The sequence below is a fragment of the Abramis brama genome (genome assembly GCF_963993115.1).
Source record: "Abramis brama genome assembly, chromosome: 12".
Taxonomy (NCBI): Eukaryota; Metazoa; Chordata; class Actinopteri; order Cypriniformes; family Leuciscidae; genus Abramis; species Abramis brama.
The window spans coordinates 26,161,512-26,188,857 of record NC_139974.1 but is presented as its reverse complement, the minus strand read 5'-3'; the positions used below and the strand labels follow the sequence as shown (position 1 = coordinate 26,188,857).

The 27,346-nt window shown below is 39.2% G+C and overlaps 1 protein-coding gene across 2 annotated transcripts in view; it reads left to right on the top strand.

Annotated features, from left to right (window-relative positions):
- Positions 1 to 24,775, top strand: part of ldlrad4a (low density lipoprotein receptor class A domain containing 4a) — a 95,642-nt gene extending 70,867 nt beyond the window's left edge. For both annotated transcript variants that reach the window (XM_084132068.1, XM_084132069.1), the window contains 3 exons: positions 18,913 to 19,067; positions 19,991 to 20,044; positions 21,028 to 24,775. In XM_084132068.1, the coding sequence (XP_083988194.1) occupies positions 18,913 to 19,067; positions 19,991 to 20,044; positions 21,028 to 21,558 (740 nt within the window). In that variant the 3' untranslated portion in view covers positions 21,559 to 24,775. The remainder of the gene's footprint in view (positions 1 to 18,912; positions 19,068 to 19,990; positions 20,045 to 21,027) is intronic.
- The last annotated feature ends 2,571 nt before the right edge of the window (positions 24,776 to 27,346 follow it).

Here is a 27,346-nt window from a genome sequence, read left to right as displayed (position 1 = left end):
CCAGTTAGAATTTTGCATTATTTTCATGGCAGTTTTTTCTATAACAATCCCCCATCACATTTTGCGTTACCACAAATCCAAAAAGAAGTTTACTTTTGAGGTTTTTTGTTGTTGTTGTTGTAAAAATAGTGTACATTTATAACACTATGCTTTGTGTTATATTACCTTGGGATTAAATTACAGAAAACTAGTTAACGCTGCTGTGTGAGTGTTCTAATACAGTGGCTAAGGGGGTGATGGCAAATTTGATATCTCTTCTTACCAACGTAATCAATCTCTCAATATTTTTTTTTCCTCTTTTGTAAAGACACAATCATGATTCATAATCAAAAACGATATGTGTTGTAGTTTCCGTTAACCACTATAGAAGTTTACACAACTATGATGACTTTGAAATTTGTAAAGGGTCTGTGGTAATTCTCAACGTCATAATACAATGAAATAAATCATTGTAATACAATGACTGTTTAATTAAAATCATCATAAATTAAAGCCGTTTTTTGAACAGTTTCAAAAACAGTTTGCTTAAATGTCATGAAAATGTCACAATGCAAAAATATGTGTCAAAACAGCCTATATAAGTGTGTTGGCACATGAATGTGAGAGCGCATTTGTGGTTTCCGTGTCTGTGCTGTGGTGTTCAGGACGGGCCATGCAGACAGTGGAATGCTTGGTGACTTGGCGCTTAGATTCTACTGCAGTGCTGGCTGCATTCAGGGCCGGAGATCCAGTGAGGCTGGAAAACTGGGGGAGCCAGTGACACAGCAGACACACACAAAATGCAAAAAATGACACACCTTTCAAGGGCTCAGCATGCAAAACTTGCCAGTATAATCAGTGTCGTATTAGCCTTAGCATTCAGCACACATCAAACGAGTGGAATAGATTCTTCTGTGTGTGTACGTTATTGGATTCTAGGAGTTTCCTTCCCTGTTGTCTTTTCCTGGTCCGGCCCCATATTGTTCTGTCTGCTGTTTTAGGCACAGTCTACATCTGAGGTTTTGCGAGCTAAAGGCTGCTTATCTTATCTGACAAAGGCCTTACACCATACGGCTATTTCAAGTGAAAACAGAACACAGCTATTAATAGACCGCCGTGTATAACGGCACTGTTGCATAGCTAGTCGTGCTGCATGGAAAAAGAAATGCGTCTTTCTTTCTCGCTGTCTTGCTCTAACTAACAAATGGCTGCACACACAGGGTTAGTGTAGTCCATTTCCAGTGGGGCAGTGGCCAAAGTCAAGCTCCAGAATGGAGAAACAGGATATTGGACTGGCATTCATCTCACTAGTGTGCTGCAGCTCGTATGTAACGAATACGCAGGGGACAAAAACACCATCCTTTTCAATATCTGATCTCTGCATCAATTTGGCACCTTTCTTATTTTCCACTGGTGGGCCGAAGCTTGGCCCAGACCTAGAGGGTGAGGCCTGAGACGGTACACAAGAATCGAGTGTTTATTGTCAGAGGCCAGAGGTTCTGTCTGTGTTGTTAACTATTTATTACAGATGCTGGCTTTAGAAAAATGGTAGTAAAAGTTTAGCGTGGGAGGATGTTGTGTTTTTAAGGTTAATTTAACATGTTTTAAAATGTCATTAAAGTTTATGCAGTCAGCTTTTATTCATAAGATTATATTTTAGGATTGAAAAACATTGAGTTGTTAGACATACTTTTTCATAATGTAAGACAATTTTTGCATGAATAGCCAAATTCGGCCAATATCAGTAATTTTCTACTTATTTTGTTATAACTGATAAAATTGGACTAAAATTTTATTAAAAAATCAAACCTTACCGTTTTTAGCCTATGGTTCGGCACACTCTTGCACCTCAGTTAATCTCAAATCTAACGAGGCATCTATAATAACACATAGAACATACATTCAGCTGATGTATTTCTCTGTCAATGGATTTCACGAGAGTAGCGGAGCAGTCCAATCAACTATTAGTATGTAAATTTATTGCTGACATCACAGTTCCTCACATGTTGGTGTGTTGCAGTTCAGCATGGCAAGCGAAGGAGACAAGTTGCTTGTCATATAAATATCCTGTCTGGGATCATTCTGACTTCGCAATGCGTTACATCAGGGGGAAAAAATAAAAATAAACGGGGAATAAACGGTCACTCTTTGTAAACTTTGTTCGATGCGAGTGCCATATGCTCTAATATGAACACTCATATATGCTGTCATTACCCAGGTGTTGATAGTGCGCGAGCGCAGGTGAGACCAGAACAGCACACATTGCCTTCTGTGTTTAAACAGACACTCAGTGCTAATTTGGACTGGCACAAAACAATAACGAAAGCGCTGGGCAGGGCTCGTCAATAAGGACTACCTGATGGCCTGGGGCCAGCGTGAAAGACGCTTGGGACAGTTGTCGAAAGAGTCACTGTCCTGATTGGGCCAGTGCTACATTGTCACAGAAGTTTATCATTTGCTCTTGTTTTTGCACCAATTTAAACATGCAAGTGCAAGAAGAAAAACTTGCACGCACTGTGAGAGAAGATTTGTGTCCGCACACATGCGAAGCGCGTACATGGAAAGCCACATCTCAGACAGCACGTGAATACTAAATTAAGTATTAATGAGTCTTATTGCGCTTGAACAGACAAATTCATACAAAAATGATGTCAAATGCCCATATTGGGGAGTATCCTAGCAAACATAGTCAGTTATGTCTTAAGTGAACCTAAATAGTTGAGAAAGAACGCATATGTATCAGTATCAGTATGTTGGATCCGTGCATTATGTCTTAAAGTGACAGCAGCCTAATATTCCTGCTGTTCACCAAACAACAAAAGACAAAGAAATCACTCACTGCTCTTGATTGAATAACTTTTAAGTTTAGCTTTAGTTCTATTAATCTTAATTAAATTTATACATTGTAGATTATATGCAGTGTTATTTTAGATTTGATTATTTTGTTAAATTTCTCTACCTGAAAACTAATGTTAGACCTACCTGAAAAACCTGAAAAGCATTGTTTATTTTATTTGTATCTTTGCTCTACTGTATTTATTTTTTCTTATTTTCTTTATTTCTTTTTGACAGTAGTCTTTTTTTCCTGAACATAGCACATACCGAACCGTACCGAAACCGTGACCCTAAAACCGTGATACAAACAAACCAAACCGTGAGTAATTTTACACCCTTATTTTAAATATATACTGTTTGACTGATCATCTTCACATCATAGAGACCAATGGCATTGATTCAATGCATTGACCAGCGCTGACGCCATTGACAGGATGCTACGACAAAGATTTAACTTCCCTGGACATGGCAAACATTTTTTTTTACCAATATATGACTTGACCTGAAGAAGGATAGACGCAGGTAATCGCACACATTCAGTCGATATCTCTCTCTGACTGGCTGTCTGTTTAGGCTTGTTTAGTACAAATCACAATTGTACATACATTTTTTTACAAAAAAAGCCAGTTGGCTGAAAAAATTGCATTCTTCACTCTTGTTATCGTTAATAATAATAATTAATAATTCGTTACATAGGCTATATATAGCGCTTTTGTGGGTACTCAGAGCGCTTTACATAGTGGGGGGTATCTCCTCAACCACCACCAATGTGCAGCTTCCACCTGGATGATGCGACGGCAGCCATATTGCGTCAGAACGCCAACCACACACCAGCTTATTGGTGGAGAGGAGACAGAGTGATAGAGCTAATAAATATATGCGGATGATTAGGAGGCCATGGACAGAGGTCAATGGGCAAATTATTTTCTGTATATTCACCAAATTTTGGCCTAATCAGACAACAATAATTCACTGATATTGAATATGTATCCAGATATCCAGTATGATAACCAATATTTTGTGCAACATTTTAGTCACATTCATTATTACTACCAGCTTTTGACTAAGTGAAGTTGCCAAGAATGTGGTAGTGATTCACATTGTGTGTGTAAGTGTTTGTGAGCAAAGCAGTTGTGTGAAGTGTGCGAACACATCGGTGAGATCAGTAATTGCCTTGTTAGAGAGGTGTCAGTCAAGCGACCCCATGGGCCCTAGCACTTTATCCAATACAATATGCATACTCTTCCTCTCCAGCATCGCTCCAGGGTAGACTCAAGGTCACACCCCTGCCCCAGTAACCCCGGGCAGGGCAATCAAAACTGGACTTTACAGGCCCATCTTGGCCATAACAGCGCTCCATCCAATAATCTAATGCACCTAATGCATGAGCTCAGAGGGGTGTGTGCGTGCACGTCTGTGAGCAAGTGTGATGAGGTCACAGCGGAGGTCAGCTGTCAACCCCTCCTGCTAATCATTGTATGGCCTGTTCGCGCTCCTAGGAGGGTGTGTGCGCACTCTGTCATGTCAAAAGGGTTTTAAGGCACACAGGGGGTGGGTCAGCCTGCTGAGGGGTAACTAGATTCATTTTTACAACACTACTAAAATGCACCATTCAATTTCCGTCAGACCATTAAACGTAGTGAAGATCCACTCCACCAAGATAACAGTGCTGTGCTAACGAAATGTGTAACTTAAAAAATGTGTGTCTTTGTGACTGGCAGGAAGCTACTTTGAAACCGTAGCTTCATAAGCTACAAGCTACTTTGAAGCTACTTAGAACGACAGACAAGCTACTTTTTTGAAAATGTAATTAATTAGTTACTACAATCTACTAATAAAAATGAGGTCACTACATTAAAGCTTTCTATAAAGAAAATGTATTTTCAACAGTATAACTATGCAATGGAATAATTAAAAATTTAATCAGAGGTTTATTTTCTTAGCCTGACTACGTCAGACTTCGTACTTCCGCTCAATTTCAGTTTGCTTCTGTACTCAGTCTGAGACAGCGTCATAGCTTTCCGTTTTCCACTTCAACAAATTGATTCACTAGAATGAATCAGACTTTTCAATGCATTTCTTCCCAAGACCTTTCCATTTCAACACTCTCTTGGCAATTCGTAACTTTGACGTTTTGGTGAATTTGCGGCAAAATTAGTATCAATTTATACAATCTTGTTTATACGGTTTCATACAATCTGCTTACAACCCACTGATTTGTAAAATAGTTAAGTTTTGTCATGACATCTTGTTGGACATTTTAAGAGAGCACATTTGATTACTGATTAGGGCTGGGAACTGTATCACGATGTAAGTGTTTCATATCGGCCGATATTGATAATATATATACATTTAAACATTTTTATTTTAAACTTAACCTTCCTCTGATTATAATCCCCTCAGTTATAAAGGCAGAAATGTCAACACAACCATGGAAAACACTCAAATAATTAATGTAAACATAAGTCTAAAATCACAATGAACACTTAACAATTATCTCTTAACATTAAGGTGCAAAATTAAAGAATATGTAAGAAATGCTTAATAAAGTGTAATACAATTGTGCAGTGTTAAATATAAACATAGAGAAACCGACGACGGTCTTGCATAATTTGCAGACGACATTGGTCTGACTACGGTCAGACTTATAAAATCCAAAAAACTGCAATACTGGCGAGCTGACTTTTCCTGTTTTATGAACAATTTCCTCGCTCGCTGCGGCACTCATTTTCCACTTATCACTCCACGCCGGTTCTGTTACTGAAGAATCCAACACGAGACAATGATATGGCGCAACCAAACTTGATACTGTTACATGACTGGCTGTTAGCGTGTCACTCCCTACGTTGCTAGGTTACCAGAGAGTGAGTGCCTTTGTTCATGCAACCAAACTTGCTTCGCAACCTCTGGTTTCTCCCGACGAAGAAAAAAAAATAATCGAACGTTTTATCGATCTTATTTTTTATTGATATTGATTACGTGTCTATCGCGAGACATATCGTTATCGATTTATCGCCCAGCCCTATTACTGATTATAGCCCTTTATTGCACTACAATATGACTTGTTGGAAAAAGTAATGGAAACATTCATGAAAAAGCTTTGGAAAACAATTGAGCTTCTGTCAAATTACATGTATTTAAGTCACCATCACTATTTTAGATAGTTACCCCTTGGACTCAAATCCAACATTTTTTTGTTTATGTGAGTGTTGTTGGGTCATTTTACCACCGTATTCCGGGTGTCTTTGGAAGACAAAAAGAGGGCAGCTTTAGGGTGTCACCCTCCACTCTTGCCCTCTGACAGCAGCAGCTGAGCCTCACCCTGCAGCAGTCAGCCAGCCTTGACATTGGCCATGGTCCCCTTCTTTGTGTCTGGTCCTGCACCCACCTTCTGGGATTCTCCATGGGCCCCAGGGGACTCGTCTCAGAGGAGATTGGTAGTCATGCTGGGGGTTTGACGAGCCCTGCAGGGAGGCATGTTGTGTGTTTTGTACGGGTCTGGCAGAGTCGTATCTGGACAGACCCATGTATGTATTCATGCTGTCGGATGGGGGTGTGCTGATAATGGATAGAGTTTAAGAGTTGCACGTCTCTCGCCTGTGTTTGGCTTTTGTGTAACCAGAGGACCAGACTTGTGTCTGATGTCAGCCTTTTTTTTTTTTAGAGGTCGTTTCCTTTAGGCAGTCACACAAACACAGTGGCAGTTGTGTCTTGTTCAGCATATTATTATTATTTTATTAAGCCAATTTCTGAACTCCCTTAAGGTTCTATTGGTCAACTGATACAGGTTTTAAAAATAGCCAATACAGCATCAAGAATGTGATGAGTGATTAATAAAGTGATGTTAAGTGATGAAGTTATTTTTAACTATTCTATTTTAAACAAAATTTCTTAAAAATTCACTAAATGTACACTACAGTTAAAATGACCAGGTTCATGAAAAAACAAACAAATATTAGTTTCCACCAGAAAAATTAAGCAGCACAATCTTTTTCAACATTGATAATAATAAGAAATTATTTTGGTTTTCGATCTAAATGGCCAGATATTATCAGATTTAGTGGCCTGGTCAATATATATTGATCTATCACAAGTTCTGTAATAAGTTTTAGTGGGTTAAATACAATGAGCACCTTTCTGCAATTTCTTTGAGGCAGCTTTCAGTAAAAAATTAAAAAAAAAATTAAAAAAATTAAAGCATCAAGTATATGCAGGAATATTTTTCATATGGTTAGCTGTAAATCGAAAGCCTTTTATTGTCTGAGTGCAAAAGCAGAATATTTAAGCAACAGCATAATTTGTTTTACAGTAAAGTTTATAGAAGATTTAAATTTTTTTGTAATGCAGACATATAGACGTTGCATTTAAAAGAAATCCTGAGTGTGGTTTTCAAAACAGTCACGGCACAACGCAGACCTATCTAAAGCAGCTTCCCTGTTTAGTTTTTACCCAGGAATGTAAACGATTTGTCCGCATAACACACACAGCATCTGGCCTCCCTTCCGCTGCCTTTTTTTGTTGTTGTTGTAAAATGGTGCATTGGTGCTCCGGGCAAGAGAGACAGCCGAGCAGACAGCAGACGCAACAGAATCAGATCAGACGTGATGTTATCAGACTGTGTGTCTCACACCCATCCCCTCTCATCAGGCATGCATGCACTGGGTCCTGCTCTCAGACATCACTCCTCCACCCCCCTGCTCTCAGAGTTGAAAGGTCAGAAGGTCTCTTCGGTAACTCTTAGCTTCTTATTCATCGGGGAGTTCCGGCTGCCTGATTTAAATATGAAAACAATCTTTTCTGCATTGGAAATTACCAGAAAAGAACCCTGCGTAAACATAAAGGATTATTTTTGCAATAATTTTAATATTTTAGGTTTATTTCACAGATCACAATTAACTTGGTGATTGGATTTGTGGAGTTTTCTGCAATTCATGGAATCTTTTCCATAGATTTTCACTAAATGAACTCAATGAAAAATGATGTATATGCACCAATGTAATGATACTCAGTAATAAACAGTAATAGTTACTTATGTAAATGTTTTAATACATTTTATTACATGAATAATATCACAACAGTGACTTCCATTTTTGAGTGAGGATGCACAAATCAATGTAATGGCCTAATAAAATGTGCATTTCAGTCATTGGAATGTTCACAATTGTGCTTATTTCGCACATGAAACAGAACAATTGTGTGTTGCATTGCAGTATTTACTGTATATTAATTTATTTTCACATGATATTTTAGAGTTTATCATATATTTTACATATATCTTATAGCAACATTAAACCTTCATCACATTAAAGCTTTGTTGTCGTGTGGCTGGTATTTTGGATGAGGGATGTGTCCAGACCCCCATTTGAAAGTCAGTCTGGGATCTGATTATGTCGGTCACCCCTTTCGGCGCCTGACCCCAAACTAAGAATGGGGAGCCTAATTTTATTAAGATCAAGTCAGCAGTTGGTCTGTCTAGGAACAGACATTTCACCTTTCATTTCTATTATCTAAATATTTACATTTTATTTAAACGGGACCTATTATGCAAAATTCACTTTTACATGATGTTTGAACATAAATGTGTGTTGGCAGAGAGTGTACACAACCACCCAATAATGATAAAAATTCTCCCGCTCCATTTTTTTTAATCCCCATAAATCTTAAGCACTGTCTCAGAACAAGTCGTTTGTAGATTCTAACTTTTATGACGTCACAAAATACGTATACTGCAAAATACTGCTGATGGACTCTGGCGTATTAGCATAGACCCCCACCCTCAGTGAGCTGTACACAGTCCGCCGTTTTCTCCATTTGTTTACTGTAATTAATTTTGTGTAATTTTCTGGAGTGCAAACGGACGCTTCATCTTTAGTGTGATGTACAATTAACTTCATAAAACTCATCAGTACAGTTTTGGCCATCATTCGGACGGGGTCCGCTACAACAGGCTTGTTACTAATAGTGGACAAAAGCAAGATGACAACATAAGTTATAACCACGTAATTAAACTATACCTGTTATATCTCCATGCAGCATATATTATCTGGCTCTGTAGTCCAACTACAATTCGAACCGAACACTGGTACTGACATTTTCAGTGCGTGAGATTGTCCTGTTTTGTTGCCGGTATGAGCTCTGGAAGCTCCGCCCTCTTCTTGAAAGGGGGCCGGGAGCAGCAGTTTATTTGCATTTAAAGGGACACACACAAAACGGCACATTTTTTTGCACAATTTTGACATGCTATAATGGCAATTTTGACATGCTATAAAAACTGATCTGTGTGGTAGTTTGAGCTAAAACTTCACATACACACATTCTGGGGACATCAGATCACACAAGACTGTTAGATATACAGTGAGGAAAATAAGTATTTGAACACCCTGCTATTTTGCAAGTTCTCCCACTTGGAAATCATGGAGGGGTCTGAAATTGTCATCGTAGGTGCATGTCCACTGTGAGAGACATAATCTAAAAAAAAAAAATCCAGAAATCACAATATATGATTTATTTACTACTATTTATTTGTATGATACAGCTGCAAATAAGTATTTGAACACCTGTCTATCAGCTAGAATTCTGACCCTCAAAGACCTGTTAGTCTGCCTTGAATTAAAATGTCCACCTCCACTCCATTTATTATCCTGAATTAGATAAAAAATAGTTAATAGTTACTGAAAAATAAAATAGTTACTGTTGGTAATACACTAAGACGTCATGGTTTGAAATCATGCATGGCACGGAAGGTTCCCCTGCTTAAACCAGCACATGTCAAGGCCCGTCTTAAGTTTGCCAATGACCATTTGGATGATCCAGAGGAGTCATGGGAGAAAGTCATGTGATCAGATGAGACCAAAATAGAACTTTTTGGTCATAATTCCACTAAACGTGTTTGGAGGAAGAAGAATGATGAGTACCATCCCAAGAACACCATCCCTACTGTGAAGCATGGGGGTGGTAGCATCATGCTTTGGGGGTGTTTTTCTGCACATGGGACAGGGCGACTGCACTGTATTAAGGAGAGGATGACCGGGGCCATGTATTGCGAGATTTTGGGGAACAACCTCCTTCCCTCAGATAGAGCATTGAAGATGGGTCGAGGCTGGGTCTTCCAACATGACAATGACCCGAAGCACACAGCCAGGATAACCAAGGAGTGGCTCTGTAAGAAGCATATCAAGGTTCTGGCGTGGCCTAGCCAGTCTCCAGACCTAAACCCAATAGAGAATCTTTGGAGGGAGCTCAAACTCCGTGTTTCTCAGCGACAGCCCAGAAACCTGACTGATCTAGAGAAGATCTGTGTGGAGGAGTGGGCCAAAATCCCTCCTGCAGTGTGTGCAAACCTGGTGAAAAACTACAGGAAACGTTTGACCTCTGTAATTGCAAACAAATGCTACTGTACCAAATATTAACATTGATTTTCTCAGGTGTTCAAATACTTATTTGCAGCTGTATCATACAAATAAATTGTTAAAAAATCATACATTGTGATTTCTGGATTTTTTTTTTTAGATTATGTCTCTCACAGTGGACATGCACCTACGATGACAATTTCAGACCCCTCCATGATTTCTAAGTGGGAGAACTTGCAAAATAGCAGGGTGTTCAAATACTTATTTTCCTCACTGTATATGATGCTGCCTATGTTATATTAGATGTTATGTTACATATAAACAGGGTCCAAAAAACACTCAACAACTGCCAAATGCAGGTTAAAATTTGACCTTTTTATTTCCCTTCAGAACTCCATGTGGTGACATGTATATAGAATATTTCTCAAATTAAGCCGATATATGAGTAACAAATTCACTGTCTGTCCTCATGTTTTTGTGACAGGTGCAGTTTTACTGAAAGAGTAAGATTGGTTCACCACTGCCTGACTGTTTGATGACAAGAAAAAAACTGCTAACAGCTGTCTTAAGGACAAAAATATTTCTGTTGAAAAAAATGCAGAACACAGTTTCATGGAAGCTAAGATCTATTAATGGCTTGCAAATGTTCTCTAATCACCTACATTTGGCTGGTAGCAAGAAGTAAATTGTTTTTAGTACTTTCCTTGACCCAACATGTCACACAATACTGTTTACAAAGTATCCTGCAAGTGGCTTGTAACATGCAGTTATAGAATCTAATATCGATTTCTACACTGGGACATAAGTGAATGACCAGACAATTAATGTGTTGTTTTTACCTGTCAATATATTTTGTCCTCATGGATTCTTAACCAAAAGTGTACGATAGGATGCCAGTATAGTCACAGCTAAAGAGCATTGTAAGGACTGGTCCACGCAGAAGGCATTTTTGCTGTTAAAAACACGAGTTGCAAGTAAGTGTAATGGAAAAAATGCAAGGTCCAGAGACGAGTAAAAAAAAAAAGAAAAAAAGAAAAGACAACTTGAGCACCGCGTTTTTAGAATGCCGTGTCCTGCAAGAGATGCAGCAAAAGATGCAAGGCGCAATGATTAAAGACATCCATCTAGCACATTTACATTGAAAAAAAATGTAAAAGTAGCGCAGTGGAATGGAAAAATGTTCTCTGTGTGAATGGCTCCTAAGGCGTGATGAGCTGTGAAGTAACTGCAACCCCTAAAGTAATGACAATCACAATATAGCACAAGTTTGTGACGTATTGCTTTTATAAAGTAAAAAGCAAATTCATGAAGTGATATTTTTCTGTTGGAAGATATAGTCTCTTACATGAAAATATGAAAACTAAGGTTGATAGTTGGCCTTTTTTGGTGCTGCGCAATGAACTGGTGTTTCACGTCATAGATGTTACTATATGAGATATTTTAGCACGACTGGAATGCTGTATTGACCAGTCAGCATCCAAGATGAGAATTATATCCATTCTGTGATCAAGAAGGGCATGGTCAGGATGTTTAGTCTGTCTTGGATTTTATTGCCAGGTCTTGTTTTTTTTGGGGTTTTTTTGGTCCTGTTCATCAACCACTCATTCTCTGTGCGTGTATGGCCGTGCAGCTGCGTAGGAGATGATGCACTGGATGTAGTGTGTTCCTCAGGGAGTGCATGGAGGCCGAGGGGTTGTATGTGTGTTAATCTAGTGAGTCAGTGTTCAGATTGGATGGGCTCTTACCTTCACATCTCATATTACAGCAGTCAGTGAAGTCACATGCTGAACCCAGTCATAATCATCATGTTGTTGACTTGATGTTTGCAGTTATTCTATGAGTCTCTCAGTGCTATGTTTAGAAGACATTCCCCTGCCTGGACTAAAGCTAGCAAGGTTTAGTGTTCTTTCTTTATGGTTTCCCTCTGTGATAATTTCCATTATCTCTTTGGAAAAGTAGAGTTTGTCTGGGGTTTGGCAGTGTGACACATGCATATTTGAGAGCAATTTGCTCTGTGTCACTTGTGTCTGTTGTAAGAGCCACCAAGCCATTTGCTCTCCAATCATTTATGTTGTTCGGTTCATTCAGAGAAGATAAACAAAATGGAGGAAAATGGAGCTTTTAAAATGAGGGTAACTATGGCAATTTAATCTTTTGATCCAAATATGAGAGTTTGGCTTATTGATATCAGTGCAGTTCAGAATATGCAAATGTGTTTGTGTTGTTTCTGCTATTGTGTTGTGTTGTTTCCTTCTCTGCAGCATGTTAACCAATTTAAAATCCAAGTGAAATTAAAATTTCCTTTTTTTTTCTTAATACATGTTCCTGGTATTGTTGTGCAGTCCGTCAGTGCTTTGTTTGCACAGGAACCAAATGTTTCTATTAGAGCTGCACGATTCTTGACTAGTTGAGAATCATGACTTTTCTTGTTGTTGTTGTTGTTTAAAATAGAGATTTTGAATAGACAACGGAACAAAATAACATGTAATTTACTAGAGGTTCTGACAAAATGTTAACAGCTGCAGACTATATTAAAAACTATTTAAATAATTTTGAATTATTTTTTAAAATTTTGGTTTGAATGAATGATTTAATTACTCATTCATAAAGACTTCAGTTGTTTCATTACTGGATAAATCAGTGATTATGAACAAATCTATTGAATGAATGATTTAATGACTTGATTCAAACACACCTACTAGTATAATGATGTAATTGATACAACCCTTGTTTGAAGCGTCAAGTTACTTTCAAAAGGTGATTTCCTCTATTTTGATCGCTACCGTAGTATTTATCTGAACTATAGACTTTTATCAAAGTACTTCTGTGATAATTTAAATTATTATAACAGAAATAATGATACTATGTAGTTTAAAATACTGTTTGTGAAGCCGATTCATACCTTAACATGACAAATGCTCGCTCTGGGTCAGCAGCAGTGCCAAAGCAGAATTGAATGTTCCAGTGTGATCGTACTTGTCAAAGGTTTAATAGACATCCGAATGGTCATTTAGGAGTAAGATCGTGTAGATGTTTGAATTGAAATCACATTCGTTTAACGATTAATCGTGAAGCTCTAGTTTCTATTGGACAATGTATGTTGTATGCAGCATTTGTCTGTTGTGCGTACACATGCTGTTGCATCGTAGAGTGCTTGAAGAGCTCTGTCATGCCGTCAGAACTACAGAGAGAACATCATGTACCAAACACTATTTGATGAAGAACTAAACCCAGAGCTGGGTCCAGTTTCAAGGGGATATGACTCAATCTGCCTGGGCGAACGGTAGTGAGAGGTGGAGGAGGAAGAGAAGGGGGTGTCGAATTGAAGAAGAAGAGGAGGAGAGGGGTGTAAAACAATATTTGTGGTAAGTCGGCGTCACCGGTGGGATGAAATGAGCTGCAGGTTGGGGGTGGGTGTAGGGGGACTCTGTAGCAGGTGGCGTCTGGGCCCAGGCAGAGCTTATCTTGTACAGTCTTACGAGGAGGTTAAATAATTAAAGAAAAGTGGGTGTTATGGCATGGGGAGTCTAGACGTGTCTGGCGCCCTAATGGGGCGTCTCTTTAATACGAGAGCTTTATCTCAGATTAGAGAGCGAGGTCAGTGGCTTGCGCCCTGCTTAGGTGACAGTGCCGCTTTGCTAGCGAGGCACAGATGAACAGCTCCTGCCACTGGTACGATTAAATCACCCTAGTTCTCCATCACACTTCCTGCTATCTCTCCCACTGTGAAAGACCATGCGTTAGATAGCGGGGTTCATTTTTAACTCATTGATTGATTATGGTGTGCCTCAAGTTCGTAGATTTGGCCCGTCTTTGTTTTTTTGGGTGGCTCTTTGAGTTGTTCTCTGATCTCATTTGTTCCATGAGACTCAGTTTATTGAAGTGTCCTTACTTTCTCTCTTTTCTTTCCTCTGTCTCCCACATTCTCTCAGTCTCTCTTGCACTCCGTCTCTTGCGTTTTTTATACACCTTGTGTGTGAATGGAAAATGTCTGTCACACAAGAAAAGGGCTGCTCTGGTGAAAGACTTCACAAGCTCTCCCTCCCCTTTCTCTCAGTTTCCCCAAAACAGAAAAACGGGAAAATTCCACAATGCTTAAATGCCTCTTTCTTTCTTTTCTAAATAGAATAAGCCCCACACACTGTTGAAGCCTGCAAATATTTACTGAAATAGCAATACTTTGGTCTATCGTCCTTCCACAGACATTTCTTTTCTGGCTTTCTTTCGTTAATTTGCCCCTTCCACAGCCTCTCATAAAATGACTCATAGTATGTTGCTAGGGAATGTTCCAGAAAGGGACATTTACTGCACCAGGTTCAGGCTTCCCTTATGATTGTGTTTCTGGGTGAAACCTGCCGTCTTTCAAGTCTCCATCGCACATGTGCGTCTGGCATGTGCCCTTTCCTTTTGTCTGGCATTCTGATGGGACAACTCAGATAACAAAGGAGGAGGGGGAAATGCGTCCCCTCTTAAGTTCCCATAATGCCTTTGTTGTCTGGTGAATGCTGTGACGTGGCTGAATGGATGGTTAACTACATTAAGGCTTGTGCTTGATGAAGCAGTGCTGTTATGACTGTCCATCTCAGTTTTTCTCCTGTTACCGGTACAACCTACAGTCATAAGTGCCCACATGGGTGGCTGATGGCTTTATGCATGTCCAGTTGTTGCATGGGATCTACTGGGGATGCTCACTTTTAGTGTTGTTTGTACTCACTGCACCACAAGCTGGCCCAAACTAGAGAGGACGCAAGGAAACTTTCAATGTTTTTCTCTCATCTTCGCTGTCTTGCCATGTCGATGAAGTCACTTGGAAATTAGTCGTTCACCGCGCACACACACAATCTTTCCCGTGGAAATCTGTTGTGTAATGTGTGCTTTGGTAGGAATTCAAAGCCCAGTCTAAGAACTTTCCCTCACTGCTGTGAGTTCAACTGTTGGATCACTCATGACATGATCTCCACATACTGTGCCCGACTCCATGAGAATAGTACTGTACCGGAGAGACATTTGGAGACGGAGCACAGATGGCTGGCAGTGAGCAGCAGTCCCCATTCTCCAGCCTCTCTCTCCCCCTCCTCCTCCACCCTCTCCGTTTCTTTACTCCCAGATCGTGAGAGCACAGCTGTTTTCCTTCTGTTATGAAACTGCGGAGAGGAGGAAACAGGAAATGGCTTCATGAAATATAGATCTGGAGGCCAGACTTGGTTGTCTTTGCAGCTTGTGTGCACAGTATAAAAAAGAGAGAGAGAAAGGGGGGAAAAAGTTTCAGATAGGCTTATGTAATGCCTCCTCCATTTCCTTCAGCTCAGAAATGGAATGGCCTCCACAGAACAGAGCGGCCTCACAGCTTTTAGCACACTTCTGCGCAGCCAGGTCTTTTTCCGACCTTAGAGACGAGGTGACGACTGCTTGAACAACATTCACCGAAGTTCCAGTTTACCTAAGAGTCTGTTAGAGGCTCTGTGACAGGTGTTAGTGCATATCTCCTCTTAGCTATAACAACACAATGGGGCAGCATACGTAGTGGTAAGAGGATTGAGCTGTCTAATCTCAGAGAGTCCACATAAGGCTAACCCGAATTAGCCCAGCTGCCTCTCTCCCTCGCTCTAAGGCTTGCTGTTGTGCAGTTGTTGCCACATTATCACAGCCTGTTTACATTTCTGCCCTGTTGCAAACAGGCTGACGACGGTTTGTTGTGTCTGCTCTGTCTGGGGTTTGTGTCTGTAATCATAACACATTAACAGATCTTCCGGGATGCCGTCACGTCTGACTTAGACTCTTGAGCCCTCCGATTAGCACAGGGAAGGTTAAACAAAGCTCAAGCAATATGATTTTATATAAGGATTACAAGTTTATGTAACTTGCACTCTTGGCAAAGAGATAAAAAATAAACTGTTCTGATGACTCACAAGTCACATTGAATTCAGTTGCATTGTTATCCGAGCAGTAGCTAATTTGGCTACAACCAATAAGGGCCCGACGCACTAATTACACACCTGCTTTTAATGGACCCTAGTAAGGTTAGACGCCATATTTAATTTGACAAATTAAAGCAGGACTGTGAGGGATAGATGGACAGTTTATACAGGTGTCTATTGTTTAGCTGGCAAAACATTGAAAAAGGTATATTTCCAAAACAGTTTGAGTGAGCAAAACATTTCAGTTCTGAAAATTAGACATGACCAAAGGACATACAACCTATTGGATGGACTGTATATCTGCACTCAGCATTGTTTTCAAAACCTGACTAGTCTATTTTGACCATATTAGATGCCATCATCTGTTGTTTGCACATTGGGTTGTTTGGGTCCGAATAAGCCATTTTGAAGGAGGATAGATTGAGGCTACTCTGATGAGAAAACTGTTACACTGTGTTACAGCGGCAGTGGGCAGTCCTGGATGGGGGAATGGTGCTAGAGCTGTGCCTGGTACTGTAGGTTGGCAGAGATTACAAACTTAATATCTCAGAGGTGTGTCAGTTACAACATGTTTGCTCCACCCCCAATCTACCACCAGTTGTCTGTCTCTTGGATCTGGTCCAGGCCGTAATCCGGTTATGGGCAGCAGATTTGGGCCGTTTTATCTCCTATGTTGGGTTAACTCCTGGGATGTGTCTGGTCTCTGGTCCTCTCCTCCAAGCCCTCAACAGATGGGGTCTTGTCTTGCAAGCACTCTCTCCAGAGGAGTCATGGCAAAGAGCCAGCGCCAATGCAGCTTATTTAACAATGCCACTACATGGCCCAACTGCATCCTGGGAACGGCCTTTCTGCTTTAGAGAGAAAGTGATCATGATGGAAATGATAGTAACTCAATTTTCAAACGGCTCACCTATAGAAACTATTAACTGGACATCTCAGGATGGATGACTAGTTGTTCAACAACTGACAAGTAGTTTATTGAGATTGATTGATTTAATTTAATTTAATTTTTTTTAAATCGCAATGAAAGAAGCAGATATTTTCTTCCATGTTATTTTCCATTATTTATGACATGCATCCAAATGTAATGGATTATCAAAAAAGAAAAAAATGTAGGGCAGGGACTTGGTTTTGTGCATTGGTTGTTGATTGGATTTTGAGATGTGGACATTGCAATCAAAAGTGGAGGCAGATGAACGTGAGCTTGCAGAGGCGGGTTTAAGCAAACTAAATTATTGGAGAAGTCCGGCATATGTCACCAGAGAGAAGTCTGATGTTTTTCACCGGAAGATCCAGCTGTGACATTTTGATTAAACATTAAATATATGTGGACAAATTGTTCACAATAAGATCTATGACAGGCGTTTGAAAAATAGATGAGGTGAGTTTTCATTGCATGCTAAATTTAAAGAGGATGAATTTGAGTTTGTAGCTTCTTGGAGAGAGCCATCAAAGCACCCATTTCATTCAGATCTTCTTTCCTGCGTAAACCAAAGTCCATTGTGCGTTGCTGATGTCATAGTCGAAGGGTTGGAAAATGATTACCCTTAACATCAGTGTAGATTGTGTTAGACAGCTAATGTTGTTCGTGTAAGGGTTTACTTTAGTACCGCAGCTTTGCAGCAGTTTTTCCATTGTCTCAAAACATAAACCTTCATGTGTCAGAGTGAATTGTGGGAGTTCCTCAGTGGGCAGCAGGGATAACAAGATTTCTCTGAATATACGTGTGGCACATTTCTACATGATTTTCATGTGACTGCAGAACAAGTCTGTATTGACTGGGTCCATCTGTGTGTGAAAGTGTGTCGGCAGGGTGGGCTGTGGTCAGCAGGAGGTTGAAAGAGAGGTCTACCCTGTTTGTAACAACATTTCTGCTCCCTTTTTTACACTAGTGCAATTTGCTGGAGAAGTCTAAAACAGGATATTAAGAGGAGACTGTCATGTTCATTCAGGCATTCCTTTCAAAGGATTCCCAATACATGCACCTCTGTGAAGAGGAAGTATGACGAGAAACATAAAATATTAATTCCGTCCTTTGACTGTGTGAGGTCTACCCATGACATAATCATCAGTTCATAAAATCATAGCTGTGGCCTAGCAGTAAGTGCACATGCTTTGACATATTGAGCTGCGTTGCTCATGTGGGCAGTGCAAGTTAAAATCTAGCTTGCATCATATCCCCATCATATCCTCTGACCTGTCCTATAAATAATAAAAATGACCCAAAATCTCTTTCTCTTTTTCTCCCTTCTTGACTTGATGTAGGTCAGAAAAGCCATTTGAAATGTCATGTTATCACATTTTTGTGGATTAGTCTGTTGCGTCACTTTTTGAGTCTGTTCCCCACACCCAATCTCAATACTCTCAGAAGTGTTCATTTTATTGCCCCCTGGTGGTAAGAATGAAGAACATGTTGTGCTTGCTGTGTCAATACTTGTATCCATCCATATTCAACTGTCTATCTTTACGCTGCCTCTCTGATGTTCCTGAAAGCTTATAAATCATTAAGAGCAATCATTAATACTATTTTGAATTAACTGTAACCCCTAAAGTTTAATGCCTAACTTGTCTTGCACTGTTTGAATAATATCTCCTGAAATTGTGGGCATTTTTGAGGTTTTGCGTGAGGTATTTGATTTTTTTAATTTTTTTATAAGAAGACAATTACCATCTTAGCAACTGCATAGCATTGCCCTGGCAACCACCCACGACACCCTAGCAGGGAGTTTTGCACAGGGAAACACTACTCATTTTCTATTGAAAATGTAAAAATCTTTTTGCAATTGTGTGAAATATGCAAATAATTTTCTCTCTGTTTTCTTGTCTTGCAGCTGAACTGGAGTTTGTTCAGATAATAATCATAATTGTGGTGATGACTGTAATGGTAGTTGTGATCATCTGTTTGCTGAACCACTATCGGCTGTCGGCCTGGGCCTTCCTCACACGCCACAGCCAGGCCCGAAGACGAGAGGAGGGCATGCAGCCGGTAAGTGTGCGTGTGAATTTTATTCTGAGTGGGTGTTCGTTTGATTCTCCAGTCGCCATGTGTGTCCTGTCTGTGTGAGCTCTGAGTGGGTGTAGAGTTCCTGTTCTTTTGTTTGATCACCATGTGTGTGACTTTGTGACCGTGTTCATATGGGACTCGGCGATGTGCGTGCCAGCTTCAGGGTCTTTGTGTCGGTACACCTGCACAAATGCATAACGCAGTTCCTAGGGATGGGTCATGACGGTCAACTGGCTCCATTAGTCAATTTTTTTTTTACTGTGCATTATAATCCACAGGCCTGTTTTCTGTGAGGAAAAAGTTGCAGTTATCCATATTTCATTAATAAAACATGTCTTAAAGTGGACACAATGCTAAACCAACCTAATTATATAGGGTTTCTATTAGTCTAACTAGTTGTTCAGGCAACCCACAGACTAGTCGATTTTGGAATTACGTAGTTCTGCACATCCCTGGTTGTTCTTTATGTTGATTTACGTCCTGTATTTGGGAACGCCAAGACAAGCTCGTCTAGACTGCAGTCCATTTCACCTCCTAGCATGAGAGAGAGTCGTAAAAAGATAGGAAGAAGGTGACGATGTGATTTAGCAACAGATGCAGAGCATGAAAGGAACCGAGCTCTTAAATTTAGAAACAAGCTCATAAATTTAGAGAACAGCACATTTTCTACAGCTGCATTCTCAGAGGCCACATAATTTACCAGCAGCCCTGAATTAATAATACATGATATATTATTGTATTCTCATATTTACTGTATGTGCATTTAGATCAAGTATTCTGATGTCTGGAGCAAATTTGGTTTTCTAGCCAAACTCAAAACTCTAATGCATCAATTGAAGTTGTTTTTAATGTGATGTCTTTAATGCATGACTCACATCGGCCCTCTCTCTTCTGCATCATACTAGGACGGCTGTGCATGGCCAACAGACAGTTTGGTGACGCAACAAGGAGCCACTGAGGTTAGTCAGCTGACACGACCTATTATTCAGCCTTTCTGCATAATGTTATTTATTACTCTAATGTTTTATTGTCATGTTTAGGGCTGGGCAACATAGCTAAGAGCTAATAGCTCAAAAAGCTCAATATTGTTAACCCTTTCAAACACAGTTAATCTATTTCAATATTTGCTCTGAAATTACTATATTTTCCACTAAATAAACACATTAGTATTATTTTTATTTATATACAACAGTATAACACTGCATAATAATAAAAATCTGTTTTACATGTGTTTTTTTACATCTACATGTAATTTTTTTTATTCGTTTTTTACAAAATATACACTACTGATCAAAAGTTTGGGGGTCAGTAAGATTTTTTTTTTTAAATAAATACTTTAATTCAGCAAGGATGCGTTAAATTAATTAAAAGTGACAGTAAAGACATATTACAAAAGATTTCTATTTCAAATAAATGCTGTTCTTTTGACCTTTCTATTCATTAAATAATCCTGAAAAAAACAAATGTATCAATATTAAGCTGCACAACTGTTTTCAGCATTGAAGATAAGAAGAAATGTTTCTTGAGCACCAAATCAGTGTATTATAATGATTTCCAAAGGATCTTGTGACACTGGAGACACAGAATGGCTGCTGAAAATTCAACTTTGCCATCACAGGAATAAATTACATTTTAAAATATATCCAAATAGAAAATAAACATTTTAAGTAATATGAATCATATTTCATAGTATTACTGTTTTTACTGTATTTTTGATCAAATAAATGAAGCATTGGTGACCAAAAGAGACTTCTTAAAAAAATAAATAATAATAAATCATACAAACCCCAACCCCTTTTGACAAGTATAGTATATTGATTGTATAGTTAATTTATTGTGTAATTATTCTGGCTGCATGTTTACAAAAACATTTTTAACTTTTTATTTATTCTTAGGTTAAATTCTAAAGGTTTAATGAATATATATTCTTCTCTGTGTTCAGGTGATGTATGGGCCACGGAGCGGAGAGCGCTTCAACCCACCTTCATTTATGCAAAGGGACCGATTCAGTCGCTTCCAGCCCACCTACCCATACCTGCAGCAGGACATCCACTTGCCGCCCACCATCTGCCTGTCAGATGGCGAGGAGCTGCCGCCCTACAAGGGCCCCTGTACCCTGCAGCTCAGAGACCCCGAACAGCAGCTCGAGCTCAGCCGTGCATCCGTTCGCGCGCCCCCCAACCGGACCATTTTCGACAGCGACCTGATAGACGTTTATGTGCACGGAGGCGGGCCACGGCCCCCAAGCAGCAACTCTGGCAAGAGTGCCTCGAACTCGCACGTGGAGGGGCCGCCGCCCACCTATAGCGAGGTGATGGGTCAGACGTGCCCAGGCTCCGCCTCCTTTCTGCACCAGCACAGCAATAATGCACCACCCTCCAACCAGAGGACAGCCAGTCGCTCCCCCCAGCCTGGCGCAAGCACAACCCTGTTCGTCAAGGTTAAGGAAAGCCGGCGAGACAAACCCGTGTGACTAGGAGGCATGGAGAGGGCCATAGAGAGTGCGTGCCATCATCTGTGCTCTCTGGTACTTCCTCCTGGACCTAAAGGGGAGTGGCTTCACTGTTAGACCACTCCCCTTGCACAATTTGAATTGAATATTGCGGAACCAAGCTTACAAAGTTTATTTTTTTGTATTTTTTTGTTTAGTTTTTGCTAGAACTTCGGGGCCTTGTATGGATGTTTGGGCTCCTTGGCTAAATCTCTTTTTTTTTTGTTCGGTTTTGTATGCTTTCATGTATTTAAAGAACACGCGTGTTGGCACAGATTGTTTGCGTGAGAGACCACATAGGTCATAGGATTGAGAAATTTTCTATTTGTTTGTGTGCATTTCCAGGACTTGTGCACAAAAACTGTTCATAATCAATCAAAATCCAAATTGAGTGCCATGATAAAATCTTAAATCTTGGGGATGTGACTTACAACAACAACAACAACAACAACTACAACAACTAAAGTCTTTATGTTGCACTTATTCTCTAAAGAGTAGAAACAGCAACCCTTAGTTAGTTTTTATATGTCAATCTGTCACAGGTCTTTGATGGTTCCTGGGAATTATTTCCTTCCTTTTTATGTTTTTCGTTTTCCTGAAATGGAGATGTAGAACTCTGATCCAGCCTAAAATCTCTACAAATGAACTGCATTATGGCACTTATTTAAAGAAAAAGGGTTGTTCAAATTCCAGTTCACTTTTTCCACTGACCAAGTGAGAGATATTGGCATGGATATCTGCAGATGGAAGTCACGACACATACGCCACTTTCATTCTGTCGAGTAGCACTTTAAACTTACGTCACTTCAGCATTGTCATGGGGTCCAATGGAAGGGAATCATGGGAACTGTAGTCTTATGCACATCCTGTCCCTTTCTGAATGAGTGTGTCATACTGTTTGTTTTCCACTATAAAAAGCATGCGTATAGTTTTTTTTTTCCAGTTATCCATACTATACTTTAGTTCACAATCATATATGGATCTCATATTTTATCCCTTATTTTCATCTCCTGGAATGCCGTTTTATTCCAAGGCAGCACAGGAACACATTTTGTCTGTTATTTGTCTGTTTATTCAACACCAGTATTTATTCTTTTATCTGTTCTGAGATTTTCATCCAAACAAAAAGTGTACCAATCATGACGAGGTACATCCCGCTTTTTCCTTTATTCTTTATTTGAAGTTGTATTCAATCATCACCACATGGCACACATTTGGAATGCTTTCAGACATGTTGATTGTGTTTTTGATCACATCTGAGCTTTGTAAACCATCAGTCTTTGGCCTTCCCTTAAAAAAAGTACCATAGAAAACCTATTTATTAACTAGCTATTTATTAAAGTGACCAGTTTGAAAGGATATTTAGTCAAAGTCAAAAATAGGCTTTTATACAACCTTCTTACCCCTAGCAAGATAGCAAGATTCTACTATCACCCATCCGCTTTGGCTCCGAAACGGCCTCCTGTCATAGGCTCTGCTTCTGTCACTCATTCTGACCACGCAGTTTGAGTTCGTACTGTATTGCTGCTGCTGCTATGCGCTGCTACTGCTGCTGCTGTTGTTCGTTCGGTATGTAGGCCTATGTCCGCTTCCCCATTACTTTATATTTGCTTACCAACCGTTTTTGTTTTCTTCGTTAACATTAGTGCATTTCCGCTGTCATAGTCGTGCTAGGAAAACAAATCCAAATGTATTTTTTACATTTGCAGCCGAGAGGTTTGCATGTTACTATTTACATGAGCAAATTCGGTGCCTAACAGTCATGTTTAAGCAGACATAGAAACCCACTTGCACTCAAAAGTCCCCACCTTTGTTGTGCCTCACTTCCTATGGTGCTTCTTTCAGTAGTCGGACTCTGTTTATTTGTACGGTGCTGTATATAACTTGAATATATTATGCACATATCCTACCCAATGGGTAGAAAACCACAAGAAAGCATTGTTAATACTGTAATATAATGTATAGATAATATTAAAAAGAAAACTTTAACACGGTGGCATCAAGTTTTGTGAATGCCTTCAATTGTGCTTTGTCTTTTTTGTAAAACAGAGTAATGTTTGCAAAGAGAAATGCTACAGTGTGGTCACATAAATACAAAAAGACTTCTTATATTTTTTTTCCTATACAGTAAATGCAAATCTGTTATGTGATTAAAATATTCTGAGGCAGTTATATAAAGGATAACTAGCTGCTGCTTTTGTAACTTCCAGAGAAAGAATTATTATGCCAGCGCTTGTCATTTTATTTATTGAAATTTATTTTGTGACTGCTATAGCTGTTTGGACGTGTATTAACCACGCTCGACCGATCGCAGAAAATAACACGGCATGACGTAATTGTACCGTAGTTATCGAAACGAACGGAACCGACTGCCGACTTTTGGGCTCCCACGAGGCCTTTTCTCCAGCCCGAGAGATGGTTTAGTGGTTCATATCAAATAGAAGCTCAGGGTGAGGCTTTATTGGATCGGTGACGGTACGGTTAACATTTTGTTCTTTTTTTAAATGCACATAATCGAGTTGTGTGGTATATAAAAGAGCATCAAATGCATACATGAGAATCCAGCCCATAGCTGATTGTTACTGCATGTTCATGTTGTCATTTTCCTCGGCATAGCAGTCTCGCTCCGCACCAAAAGGATCCGCCTCTCCAGAACACTCGGTAATTATTCCCTGTACCCGCTTGAATGAACGAATCAACGAGTGAATGACTGACCTGACTGACGTGTGGCTGTCTGGCTGACTTCAGCATCTCGATCCATGGATCTGGAACTCCGACGAATCCACAGCACTGTTCATCATTGGCCTTGAGCGAGATCACAGGACTATGAAATTTTGGACTACAAACTTTTTTTCCTTTCTTTTTTTTTCTCTTTTTTTTTTTTTTTTAAACAAGAAAACAGTTCAGTGAGCGAGGAACACTGCTGTCCTTACGCCTTTTTATTTTTATTGTTCTATTTAATTGTGATGTCAGCGGTTTTCAGTTTGAGGTCTGGTAATTGCAATACTTTTACAGGAAAAAGGTGACTAAAAATGATTAAAAAAAAATCATAAAAAATAAACACACGGGGAAAAAAACTAAACAATGAAACTATTGCTCAGATACTGTTGTAGTCCCTCATGAAACGATTCCACGCTTGTTCTTTCGCTGTCATCAAATGGCTAGAGAGAGCAATTAAAGTTGAGGAAAAGAACCAGAATGAGTCTCTTTTGTGCTTTGTGTTTGTCAATTCTGTTATGCTCCTGAAGGCGATGTGAAACTTTCCTTTATAGGTGAAAAAAGTAATTTTCCCAATAATGAATAAAAATGATTCAGAATTTAAATAGGCATTGTAAAAAAACAAACAAACAGGGAAACTACACATTATTTTAAACTCAAGTTTAAACAGTCAAGCTACCCTTTGCAAATTATTATTATTATTTTGCCAACGTTTGCAGTTCACAGGGATTAAAGTTCTCCGTCGCTACGACGGATTTCCGTTAATTGCAGCAAGTCTATGACGGATTTCCGTCAATTGCAGGGTTCCAGTCTGTCCTTAATGTCTTAAATTCACTTTTCATAATTTTAAGGCCGTAAATAGGCTTTCATTTCTCAAATAGTGTAATAAATGTCTTAATTTTAGTTTGATTAGGTCTTAAATTAAGGAAAGACGAGGTGTATTCACCCTGCTGAGGGGGATGTGATCAAAGCCTGGAGTGGAGCAAAAGCACGTTCCTCTCTCCACTCTAAGCATTCTGTAATCACTTCGCTGATGGTCCACTCCGGGTTTTCAATTACCGCTCACGGAAAGTGCATGTCAGGCTACAGTTGAGCGCTGAGGTAGAGAACTATATTTCAGTTACCATGGACACACTTATAATGCAGGTAGGGCTGGGCGATATATCGATATATTTTTGAAATGCGATATGGAATTAGACCATATCGCATATATCGATATAGTTCAAATTTACGCTGTGATCCTTGCTCCCCGCGCCCCTCCTCCTTTTCCACTCTGCGTGCGTGTTTAGAGCATGTTATGTTATGAGAGGCGAATAATGACTACTTCAGAAAACCCAGCACAATAGGAACTACCAGGCAGTGACATAAGTGTACGCTGAAATAAAGTTTTTCACCTCAGAAAAACGGACTTTCTTGTCCTGTCAGCCGTTATCCTGTTCTCGTAGCGCACACTCTTCAATTGCACGCGCAAATGCGGCGGCGCGCGCTGTATCGCCTCACTGTATATAGTGCAAAAGAAACTACGAGCATGCAACGCCGTTACGTTGTAAATTACACGAAATAAAAGTAATGCCGGTATGATTTTCATTCTATTCACCAGGAGCAGTTTCCATGTTTCATTAACAGTTATTGTTAATATTGTGTATTCACCATGGTAACTCGTTTCCATATTAACCCCAAAATGCCACTATTTTTCTTTGTGTTTTTTTTAAATATTTTTAAATGACTGTAGTGGCTCATACCAACATTGTATTAACAAAAACTAGTTTGGGACTGCTATTAAATAGCTTTAGCATAATGTTTATTTATTAGTACTAGTCTTTACTATTAGTCATATTCTTACAATTTAAGTAAAGGGGAAAAGTACTTGTGTGTGTTAACAAATTTTGTGTAAAACGTGTTAAAATTTGCCTATATATAATATATACGTGTATATGTATGTATATATATATATATATATATATATATATATATATATGTATATGTATATATATATATGTATATATATAGGCTATATATATGTATATATATAGGCAAATTAGAACATGTTTGAACAAAATTTGTTTATATATATATTCAATGTAAACTTGTTAATAATAATTAATAAATCGCAATTAGCCTACAAATTCGAAGGGAATAATCGGCAATTATGATTTTTGTAATAATCGTGCAGCACTAACTTAGGTGAAGAAACCTGTTTATTATTTATTCATTTGATTTTGCAACTGTTCACTGATACGCCTACTGGCAATATTAAAGCGGTTTAAAACGTCTCCCCTTAAAACGCTATTGGTCTCGACTATTTAAAAAGGTAAAGGAATATGACTTGGCCTAAAAAAAAAATTCAGTCAGAAGAATTTTTTCACTTTAATCCCTGAACTCATCTACGTTTAAATATTTTTAATATGGTGAAACAATTTTACACTTCAAAAAAAAATAAAAAAAATAAAAAAATTGAGTGAATTAACCAGTTTCACATACATTTTCTAAATTTAATAGTAAAAAGTTAGTTGGTCCAACTAATGCTGCCTTCACTTGCTGTTGAAAAATTCCTACTTCCCACTTCTGAAGTCGTGATTACGAGCTCATCGCATTCGAATTTTGACTTGAGAGGGCGTTCATGTCCTAGGAACTGGGCACCTATAGACCTTATTCAGAGCAGCGCCATGACAGGTATTGAAAGTGAGGCTGTGAGGGATAGACTTGCCGTGTTTTCAATGGCATCCGCTGTAAAAAGCTGTATAAAGCTCCTAGATTACTTAGAATTTTCCACAGCTTGTCGGGAGTTTTTTGTCAACTGAAATTTCAAGATATTTTTCTAGTGTTTCATGAGCAGAACAATCCAAAAACGCATTAAATAACAGTACAGCGTCAGCCCATTGATGATATGAATGTCTGTCCCTCACAGCCTCGCTTTCATTCACATCAAAGATGGCGCTTCTGTGAATAAGGTCTATACGGTTTACGATCATTTCGATAACACGTGAAGGCAGCTCAAGTCAAAATAAATGAACTGTAGGCCTAACGGTTACTTCTATCAAAAAAAAAAAAA